The 11631-nt window shown below is 42.7% G+C and overlaps 1 protein-coding gene across 2 annotated transcripts in view; it reads left to right on the forward strand.

Annotated features, from left to right (window-relative positions):
* Positions 1 to 11631, forward strand: part of LOC109910763 (sushi, von Willebrand factor type A, EGF and pentraxin domain-containing protein 1-like) — a 46457-nt gene extending 34826 nt beyond the window's left edge. The window contains exons 8-11 of one of the 2 annotated variants that reach the window (XM_048595150.1): positions 2454 to 2633; positions 6670 to 6849; positions 10213 to 10392; positions 11392 to 11628. In XM_048595150.1, the coding sequence (XP_048451107.1) occupies positions 2454 to 2633; positions 6670 to 6849; positions 10213 to 10392; positions 11392 to 11606 (755 nt within the window). In that variant the 3' untranslated portion in view covers positions 11607 to 11628. Of the gene's footprint in view, positions 1 to 2453; positions 2634 to 6669; positions 6850 to 10212; positions 10393 to 11391 lie in introns of both variants that reach the window. The other variant, XM_048595151.1, reaches the window with a different exon arrangement.

Consider the following 11631-nt stretch of genomic DNA (forward strand, 5'->3'; position numbering starts at 1 on the left):
GAAGAAGGGTCTAAGCCCGAAACGTCAGCCTTCCTGCTCCTCTGATGCTGCTTGGCCTGCTGTGTTCATCCAGCTCTACACCTTGGTATTTCTTGTAACAAACAGTTCAGGATTAAAGCTACGGTGATCGAGCAATTCTTGGCATCAAAGCAGCTGCCTTTCTGGAATAGAATCCACTCCTCTTAATTGCGAGTTATTTAATTTAAATAAATCAATAATCTAATTTTTGCATTGAGTTCCCACTTCCCCGATTTATTTAAGTTTCTCAATTCAAATTACTGTATAATTCCAATACAAGAAACTATTTAGAATCATTATTGGAAGAGCATTTTTTGCTATTACCTTTGCCTAACATCAATCTCAGTTTTAACACTTTCAATTAATATCCCAGCCTCAACAGTGCACTGGGGGGGATAGAGTTCCAGATTTCCACTACCACCTGTGTGAAGAAGTACTTCCTGACATCACTGCTGAATGGCTGAGCTCTAACTTTAAGATAACGCTACCTTATTCTATATTCCCCATGAAAGGAAATGTGGGTGTTGACTCACAGGGCCTGATGTTTGCTTCAACTGTAGCATTTTCAGACTAACGTTACACTAATATTCTCTTCTAATCAGTAATGTATATATGCATCTTTTGCATCAACACGTCTTCAATTTCCTAGAAGACAGACTAATTGAACATTAATTGAGATGAGCTCTAATATAATTGTTAAGCTTCATTATTCTGCAATAAAGTAAACACAAAGTACACAATTGTTATGATTGTAGATTCAGTGATGGCAGCCACTCAAATGAACTGTCTGAACATTTTGCTGTGTTCAAAAAATGTGGAGCTGGAAAATCACAGCAGGTCAGACAGCATCCGAGAGCAGGAAATGGTAATGAAGCAAAACTGAAAAACACATTGCATTTTCTCGCATCAGTAGTTGTTTTACTTCAAGTTTGATTTTCCAAATTCGTGGCTTTTTGGTCTCAGTGAACATCTTTGAAAAGCCTGACAATCTATGCTGCACCTTGTCTCTGAAGTACATCTCAAGACAGCCTATAGCTTTGATCCCACTGTTGACAAACACAGAATCAGAAGGTTTCTAGTATAATGAGTGTGATGTTCTTTTGATTGCTGAGAGAGAATATCAAGTTGTTTCTTTACCATCTAGACAAGCTACAAATTGAGCAGTTTAATTACTTATCATTGTTGTCTTTTTTTTAAAATGAAAAGTGTGTTTGAATGCACCAAGCTTATAAAAATCCATTTACAGTGACTTATTGTTCCAAGATGGCCACTTGAGGAATTCCTGTCATGGCAGGCTTTTAACCATTGCAAGGGTCACTGGCACCAAGCATCCAGCTCTGCCAGTCCCACAGGGTGTGAACTGCCTCACTAGCCCCCTGTCCTGCACAGGGTGTGTGCTGAACCAACTCCAACAAGGATGAACTCCAACTCTTGCCCAAAGGAAGTGAATTCCATGCTCATCCCCCCAGCTCAAAGGATGTGAGCTGCAGCCTATAGCTCAAAATATGTTGCTCATTTTAGAAAAGAGATACTTGTATTGGAGCCAGTCCAGAGAAGGTTCACCAGGCTCATCTTAGGTATGGAGAGTCAGTCGTACAAGGAGACATTGAATAGGTTAGGTCTTTACTTACTGGAATTTAGAAAAGTGAGAGGTGACCTTATTGAAACATACATGATTCTTGGAAGACTTGACAGGATAGATGCAGAAAGGTTGCTCCCCCTTGTGGGGGAGTCTAGGACCAGAGAGGCATAATCTCCGAATAAGGAGTCGCACATTTGAGGCAAAGGTGAGAAGGTATTTCTTCCCTCAGAGGGTAGTGGAGTTCTTTGCCACAGAGGGTTGTTGAAGTTGGGTAAGTCAAGATACTCAAGATTGAGGCGTACAGTTTTTAATCAGTGAGGGAATTGAGGGTTATAGAGAAAAGGGCGGAAAGTGGAGTTGAGGATTATCAGATCAGCCAGGATTTTATTGAATGCAGAGCAGATTTGATGGGCTGAATGGCCTACTCCTGCTTCAATATCTTATGGTCTTAGTAAATTACCAAAAGTTGTTTAACAGTAATAGAACTCTGGCCTGAATTTGTACAAAGACCTTAAGAACCCACATTTGAATGTGTTGCAACAGCTGTTCGGACAAGAGAGCTTCTAGCCATTTGAAGCTGTGCCAGGGACAGGATTTCCTCCCAGAGGGACGCGGTAGGTCAGCCTCAAGCCAATTAAATGGCAAATGGCCATGAAGTGTCTGTGAGAGTAGGCAGGCTCTGGCCTGGTTTATTCTCTCAGGCCAACCATTGTGTAAAATCCAGTCGATAGATTCATAGCTCTAGTTCTCTTCTTCATCAGGTTAAATGCGGTGGAGAGGCTCAGCACTGGTTCTTAAATTTGTCAGTATCAGTGGAAATGTTCTCGAATACCTTGGGTTTGTGTCTCCTCAGCTCTGGACTGTGGATCACCACCGGTTTTACTGAACGCACTGACTCATCGACCAGTCAACACTACCTATGGAAGTACAGTCATGTACCAGTGCTGGGTCGGCTATGTCCCTGTGAGGGGAAACGTTACATCAGTTTGCTCTGCCCGGGGGCAGTGGGAAGGAGCAAACCTGGAATGTGAAGGTCAGTGCTCCTGAATAGCTCAGAATAACCCTGGTTTAAGAATAACAGGCTGGAACAGAGTCATACTGAGCACAGAAAGTCATACCATCAGCCTGTAACAATCTTTGGGTTCAGTCTGAAGAGCAGTGGATAACCAGTTAAGACTTGTTAATGTGACTTAAAACGTAGGAGCAGGGGCAGGCCATTCTGCCTGTCAAGCCTCCTTTTGTACAGTTCTAGTTTGCAATCAGTTCTTTTCTGATTTTTAAGTGGTTTGAATCACCCCTGGACCCCTGGTTCTGGGCGCTGGACGTATTTGGAGAATGTGAAATGAAGAGGCAGGAGACGTGTGTTTCAGGGCAAAATAATTTCTGTATTTTTTTAAAAATACAAATGTAAGTATATTACAAGAAAATAGATAAATGCAATAAACAAGGAAATTGACACAATTAATTATACAGAGGACACAGTACCACTAAATACTCTATTAGCTAGATTAACACTATAGAACCTTATCCTACAGACACTCGTAGAAAGCAACAGTTTTATTCACAGAATCTGTAATCAGACTTCTTACTCTGAGGTCCCAATGCACTGTCACCACCTATCTTCCCCTCCTGCTAGCTAGGTCAGAACTTTGGAGTCCTGGGAGTTTAAGCTCACCACTGAGAAAACGCGGTTTTGAAACATGCCTGGCTGTCTCTGTTTGCCATACCCAGAACCTTGGTGAAGACTTTGGGCTGTTGTAGGCTTTTCAGTTTGGGGTACGTCCGCAGATCCGATAAGGTGCATGTTGGATCTATTGGTTACGTACCTGGATTTTTTTTTTTTTTTTTAGTTTCTGCTGGTTTTATGGGTCTGGTTTTCATCTCAGGATGTCTCTGAGGACTTGTAGTGTCAGTCAGGTCATTAGTTTGTAGAGATGGCAGTCTTTGGTCCTGCTGGTCGTGGACTGTTGCCATCGGTTCTCTGGATTTGGAACAGGCCTGTGTCTGGTAGCTTTTGTTCAGGAGGTGTGCTTTTCATTGTGTTACTGGTGTTTCCTTCTGAAGTTAGTTGGTTTTCCAGTCATTAGAGAATATGTGAATGGATTGAGGTTGAATGTCAGGTATATCTGTGAATGGATTTCAATTAATTTTGAATATCCGGTAGGCCTGGTACTGCCTGCGCTAGGTAGCCCCAGGTGTAAAAGCTGTCTTGGGCTAGAGACTATTAGATTCAGTTGATTGCCCTCCTAGATCAATAATCTGGACTGGAGAAGCCACATCTCATCATCAAAAACTAGGCAGTTTGGAACCTTCTGGGTTCAATATTGAGTTCAACACCTTTGAATTATGAATCAATTGCTTCCCCTTATTTTAGCTTAGCTTGCTTCATTCTCTCTCACCCTCTCTCCTCTCCCCCACCCCAGTGGGACTGTCTGTTCTTTCCAATCTGGCAGTTAGACACACCATTGTTCTGCCTTTCTCACATTCTAATCACTTAATCTGAATAATCAATGTCCTACCTACCGCGCCCCCCCAGTATAGCATAAATGATGCCTCCTTCACATTTCATTTCAGTTCTGATAAAGAGTCATTGAGACTCCAAATGTTAGTTTGCTGTCTCTCTCCATGGATGCTGTCTGACTCACTGTGATCTCTACCATTTTTCGTTTCTAGCCGAAAGAAGCTTCCCAGGGATAAGATTTCCTCCTGGAGGGTGGTGGTATTTTAGTATCAAGCCAATTAAATGGCAAATGGCCTTGAAGTGACTGTGGGAGTAGGCAGCCTTTGGCCTGGTTTTTATTCCAGGAGTAGGGACCAGGGTGTAAAATCCAGTCTCTATATGCTATAGATTCGTAGCTCTTAGGCTAGTTCTCTTCTTCACCAGGTTAAATGTCGTGGAGAGGCTCAGCATTTTTCGAAGTGCTCAGCAAAAGTATATTCCAATGAAAAGGAAGGACTGTAAGAAAAGGGGTAATCTGCCATAGGTGTCTAAAGAAATAAGGGAGGCTATCAAATTGAAAGAGAAGGCATACAAAGTGGCCAAAATCAGCATGAAACTAGAAGATTGGAAAAACTTTAAGGGTCAACAGAAAGCCACAAAAAGAGCTATAAAGAAAAGTAAGATAGAACATGAGAAAAAACTAGCACAGAATATAAAGACAGATAGCAAAAGTTTCTATAAATATATAAAACGGAAAAGAGTGGCTAAAGTAAACGTTGGCCCTTTAGAGGATGAGAAGGGGAATTTAGTTATGGGATATGATGAAATGACCGAGGCATTGCACAGGTATTTTGTATCGGTCTTCACAGTGGAGGACACTAATAACATGCCAGTAGTTGACAAAGGGACGAAGGTAGGTGAGGACCTGGAAACAATCATTATTACGGAAGAGGTAGTGTTGGGCAAGCTAATGGAGCTAAGGATTGATAAGTCTCCTGGCCGTGATGGAATGCATCCCAGGGTACTAAAAGAGATGGCGGGAGAAATAGCAGGTGCGCTGGCGGTAATTTTCCAAAATTTGCTGGACTCGGGGGCCATCCCAGCAGATTGGAAAACGGCAAATGTGATGCCACTGTTTAAAAAGGGAAGTAGACAAAAGATGGGGAATTATAGACCGGTTAGCTTAACCTCTGTAGTGGGGAAGATGCTTGAGTCTATTATCAAGGAAGAAATAGCAAGGCATCTTGATAGAAATTGCCCCGTTGGACAGACGCAGCATGGGTTCATGAAGGGCAGGTCATGCTTGACAAATCTTTTGGAATTCTATGAAGACATTACGAGCGAGGTGGACAATGGGGACCCAGTGGATGTGGTGTACCTAGATTTCCAAAAGGCCTTCGACAAGGTGCCGCACAAAAGGCTACTGCATAAGATAAGGATGCATGGCATTAAGGGTAAAGTATTAGCATGGACAGAGGATTGGCTGACTAACAGGAAGCAAAGAGTGGGGATAAATGAGTGCTATTCTAGCTGGCAGTCAGTGACTAGTGGTGTGCCTCAGGGATCGGTGTTGGGACCGCAATTATTTACAATTTATATAGATGATTTGGAGTTGGGGACCACGTGTAGGGTGTCAAAGTTTGCAGATGACACTAAGATGAGTGGCAGAGCAAAGTGTGCAGAGGACTGTGAAACTTTGCAGAGGAACATAGATACATTGAGTGAGTGGGCAAAGGTCTGGCAGACGGAATACAATGTAAATAAATGTGAAGGTAGGAGTAATAGTAAAAAGGGTTATTACTTGAGTGGTAAAAAGTTGCAGCATGCTGCTTTGCAGAGGGACCTGGGTGTCCTTGTGCATGAATCTGAGGGTAGGTCTGCAGGTACAACAAGTAATTAGGAAGGCAAATGGAATTTTGTCCTTCATTGCTAAAGGGATTGAAATTAAAAGCAGAGAGGTTATGTTGCAGCTGTACAAGGTGCTGTTGAGGCCACACCTGGAGTACTGTGTGCAGTTTTGGTCTCCTTACTTGAGAAAGGATGTATTGGCACTGGAGGGGGTGAAAAGGAGGTTCACTAGGTTGATTCCGGAGTTGAGGGGTTTGGCTTATGAGGAGAGACTGAGTAGATTGGGATTATATTCATTGGAATTCAGAAGATTGAGGGGGGATCTTATAGAAACATATAAAATTATGAAGGGAATAGATAAGATAGAAGTAGAGAGGATGTTTCCACTGGCAGATGAAGCTAGGACAAGAGGGCATAGCCTCAAGATTAGAGGGAGCAGATTTAGGACTGAATTGAGAAGGAATTTCTTCACTCAGAGGGTTGTTAATCTATGGAATTCCTTGCCCCGTGAAGTAGTTGACGCTACTTCAGTAAATGTTTTTAAAGAAAAGGTAGATTTTTTTTGAACAATAAAGGAATTAAGGGTTACGGTGAGAACGCGGGTAGGTGGATCTGAGTCCACGAAAAGATCAGCCATGATCTTATTGAATGGCGGAGCAGGCTCAAAGGGCCAGACGGCCTACCCCTGCTCCTAGTTCTTATGTTCTTATGTTCTTCAATTTTTCAATTTGTCAGTATCGGCGGAAATGTTCTAAAGTACCTTGGGTTTGTGTCTTTTCAGCTCTGGACTGTGGATCACCACCGGCTTTACCGAATGCAAGGCCACATCGACCAGTCAACACTAGCTATGGAAGTACAGTCATGTACCAGTGCCGGGTCGGCTATCTCCCTGTGAGGGGAAACGTTACATCAGTTTGCTCTGCCCGGGGGCAGTGGGAAGGAGCAAACCTGGAATGTGAAGGTCAGTGCTCCTGAATAGCTCAGAATAACCCTGGTTTAAGAATAACAGGCTGGAACAGAGTCATACTGAGCACAGAAAGTCATACCATCAGCCTGTAACAATCTTTGGGTTCAGTCTGAAGAGCAGTGGATAACCAGTTAAGACTTGTTAACGTGAGTTAAGAAGTAGGAGCAGAGGCAGGCCATTCTGCCTGACAAGCAAGCTCTGGTATTCACTGTGATCATGACTGATCTTGCAGCTCATCACTAATTTTGCACAAAATTCTTGTATCTTTTAATCTTTGTACTGTCGGAATTGATTGATCTGTGTCTTTAAAATAGTCAACGAATACCACATAATGCCAAAGGGTCACCACTCTCTGAATGAAGAAATCCCTCCTTATCTCAGTCCTAAATGGCCTTCCACTTATTCAGAGCAGGATTCCCCTGGTTTTAGCCACTCCCCGCCCTTCCCTCATCAGCATTTTTCCTGCATTTACCTGCTCAATTCCTTTAGGAATGTTTTAATGTTTGATTGAGATAACCTCCCATTTATCTACACCATGAGAATATGGGCCCAATCTTTTTAATCTTACTTTTACTTATTCATTTTGTGGGATGTAGGCGTCACTGGCTGGCCAGCGTTTATGGCCTGTTCCTAGTTGCCCTTGAGAAGGTGGTGATCAGCTGCCTTCTTGAACTGCTGCAGTCAACCTGCTGGGGGTTGAACCATAATGCTATTAGGGAGGGAATTCCAGGATTTTGACCCAGCAACAATGAAGGGACAGTGATATATTTCCAAGTCAGGAAGTAGGGACTTCGTAGGACAATCCCTCCATCCCAAGAAATAATTTGGTGAACGTTCATTGAATGTCCTCTGTGACGAGTATGTAAATTTCCCTAAGTAAGGAGAGCAGTTACTCCAGACATCATCTGTATGTAATCGCAGAAAGACATCTTTAATCCTATCCTTAACCAAGGCTGGGTGGAGGGCTCTTACTGTCAGCTTGGCTGCAGCAACTCCAAGTCACCCCGGGAAATAGATCTCCCTTCCACTCCTCGCGGTGCTTGTTCTATTGCAAAGACCAGTTTAAATTTCCAGCTGCGGAGGGGAATCCCTTCATTTTGAAGCACCCTCTCTCTCTTTACATTACCCTGGCATCATGCTGCTACTGTGAAGCTGGAAGGTTAATAATCGTCCCTTGATTTTTTGAGAGCCAGAAAGACCCTGACCATGAATTGGTTACTCCAGGGAAAGTCGCATTGAGTGACTGTTTCACACACAGCGCCCATGTTTCAACCTGCTGATGGGATTGGGATGTGCCATGGAGAATCCCGCCCTGTTTTGAAAATTATATCACCTGCTTGAGTTCCTTCTCCTCCTTCCCTCTTCTAATTTTATGAACACTTAAGTCAAAATTCCAATATAATTCCTGCCTTTATTTTTGCTACAGTTTTGTAAGATGTGCATTTATTGGTATCCTCATTGGGTGTCGTTTCATCTCCTATTTTAGTAAATTTGCAGTTGACAATCCTGGAATTCCCTCCCTAATGACATTGTGGGTCAACCTACAGCAGGTGGGCTGCAGCGGTTCAAGAAGGCAGCTGATCACCACCTTCTCAAGGGCAACTAGGGATGGGCAAGAAATGCTAGCCAGCCAGCAATGCCCATATCCCACAAATGAATTTTAAGAAAACAACAAAATTGGTATTGTAGTGGGCAGTGAAGAAGATGATCTCAAGAGTATAATTGATCAGATGGTTGGAGGAGTGGCAGATGGAGTTTAATTTAGATAAATGTGAGGTGTTGCATTTTGGTCAGGCAAATCAGGGCAGGACTTATACATTTAATGGTAGGGACCTTGGGGTGCAGATGCATGGTTTCTAGAACGTGGAGTCGCAGGTAGACAGGGTAGTGAAGAAGGCATTTGACACGCTTGCCTTCATTGGTCAAAGCATTGAGTATAGGAGTTGGGACGTCATGTTGCGGCTGTACAAGGCATTGGTGAGACCAGTTTTAGAATACTGCGTTCGATTCTGGTCTCCCTGCTATAGGAAAGATGTTATTAAATTTGAAAGGATTCAGAAAAGATTTTCAAGGATGTTGCTAGGATTGGAGGGTTTGAGCTATAGGGACAGGCTGAATAGGCTGGTTCTTTTTTCCCTGAAGCATCGGAGACTGAAGGGCGACCTTATAGGAGTTTTTAAAATCATAAGCGGCATGGTTAGGGTGAATAGGCAAGATCCTTTTCCAAGAGTAGGGGAGTCCAAAATTAAAGGGCATAAGTTTAAGGGGAGAGGGGAAAGATTTAAAAGGAACTTGAGGAGCAACTTTTTCTTACAAAGGCTGGTGCGTCTATGGACCAAGCTGCCAGAGGAGGAGATGGAGGCTCGTACAATTACAACATTTAAAAGGCATCTGGATGGGTACATGAAAAGGAAGGGTTTAGAGGGATATGAGCCAAATGCTCGCAAATGGGACTAGATCAGTTTAGGAGATCTGGTATGAAAGGTCTGTTTCTGTGCTGTACATCTCTATGACTGTATGACACCAAGGAGTACTGCTCTGCTTTCATTCTGAAGTTGTGCCATGGGGTCTTTTAATGCTCCTGAGATAACAGACGGAGCCTTCTTTTAATGTATCGCCAGAGCAGCACTCCTTCAACATTGGACTTGTTGGCGGAGAATTGGTGCTCAACTTCCCGGTGTGTGACAAAACACACAAATGGGAAGGGATGATGCTGGAATGCGCAGTTCAGTGCTCAAGAATGGTTTTAAGACTGTTAGTGTCTCTTTTGTCATTAGATGAGATAGTCCAGGTTGACCATTGTCCACACCCCGGATAACTTGATCCACCTACACAAATTCTAGCAAAGTTTTCGAGGTGCTTATTTAAGTCAGCTCCCATTTCATTGTGTTTTTACAATGTTTTAACTTCTCTGACCATTCTTCTGCAAAATATTAACATTTGTCATGGAATGCATTAAATGAGTTGACTTCTAAACAAATAGTTTGGGTTTGGTCACTGTTCTGAGTGAACTTCTGTCTTTAACAAATCAAGCAACAATGTGGACCTTCATTTAATATTTGGTTCGGCTATCAGAGAGGGCATTTCCTGTGCAATTAATGCTCTTTATTATAAGGACCAGGTACCAGCTCTTGTGCTGCAATAGAATGATGGTAGCTCTAAAATACCTGGTAATCTCATAAGTTAATTCAGGACTCAATTTGAAATGATAACAACTCAGTTGCAATATATGTTTAGAATGCTGATAATACCCATCTATTTACATCATCATTAGGAGACTGGAGCTGGTTCCATTATCTGTTTGTCACTTGCACAAATGAAAATATTCCACACTAATGTGGGTTTGTCTCTCCTTAGCTGTTGATTGTGGATCACCGCCATCTTTACTGAACACACTGTACCATCAACCAGTCAACACAACCTATGGAAGTACAGTTGTGTACCAGTGCCAGGTTGGCTATGTCCCTGTGAGAGGAAATTACACATCAGTCTGCTCAGCCCAGGGGCAGTGGGTAGGAGCAAACCTGGAATGTGAAGGTCAGTGCTTCAAAATGTTACCAAACAAATTCACTCTGAAAGAACAGACAAATAATTTCCCAACAAGTACTTTATATTATGATTTTTCTCTTGTGTATTTATTTTTCTAATTGAGTCAATCATCTCTGAATTCAGCAACACTTGAAGCTTGACACCATCCAGACAAAGCAGCCCGCTTGATTGACACCACACCAACAAGCATTCACTCCCTCCACCACTGACTCTCAGTAGCAGCAGTGTGCACTATCTACAAGATGCACTGCAGAAATTTGCCAAATATCCTTAAACAGCACCTTCCAAACCCATGACCTTTTTCATCTAGAAGAGCAAGAGCAGCAGATACATGAGAACACCATCACCTGCAAGTTCCCCTCCAAGCCACTCACCATTCTGACTTCAAAATATGTCACTGTTTCTTCGCTGTCACTGGGTCAAAATCCTGGAATTCCCTTCCTAAGGCATTGTGGGTCTACGGACAGCATGTGGATACAGCGGTTCAAGAAGGCACCTCATCACTACCTTTTCAAGGGCACCTAGGGACAGGCAATAAATGCTAGCTAGCCAGTGATGCCCATGTCCCACAATTGAATAAAAAAGAACTATATACATAAAGAATATCTGGGCTCAATAAGGATCCATTGGTCTAACTTCCACATTTAAATGGGCTAGGAGTGGCTTCACCTCCCATTGTAGACCTATGTTTCTAGTTTAAAGCCGTACTGCATTGTTGGAGAAGCTTGGAGAAGCCATATTTCAGGAGCGACATCATCTGTGTTCTGAGGAATATTACAAATCCCCTGATCCTTTTTAGAGGTGAATAGAAAGTTTCTCCCGGTGTCCAGGCCACACTTTTTCTTTAAGCCAATGGAATTCATTATTTTCTCTGGATCTTCCTTCTTGAAAATTGATTGATATGGAGGTTCTGGTTTCTGGTTTAAAAATGCTTCACCAATACACACAAAAGTACATTAAACTGACTTTGGTTTTGTCTCTCCTCAGCTGTTGACTGTGGATCACCACCATCTTTACTGAACACACTGTCCCATCGAAGAGTGAACACAACCTATGGAAGTAAAGTTGTGTACCAGTGCCAGATTGGCTATATGCAAGTAACAGGAAATGACACATCAGTCTGCTCTGCCCAAGGGCAGTGGAAAGGAGCAAACCTGAAATGTGAAGGTCTGTGCTCCAATACGTTTCTGAGCCTGAGTTAAACTGAATCTATGTAGAAATAATTTC

The sequence above is a fragment of the Rhincodon typus genome, chromosome 3 (genome assembly GCF_021869965.1).
Source record: "Rhincodon typus isolate 14 chromosome 3, sRhiTyp1.1, whole genome shotgun sequence".
Classification (NCBI taxonomy): domain Eukaryota; kingdom Metazoa; phylum Chordata; class Chondrichthyes; order Orectolobiformes; family Rhincodontidae; genus Rhincodon; species Rhincodon typus.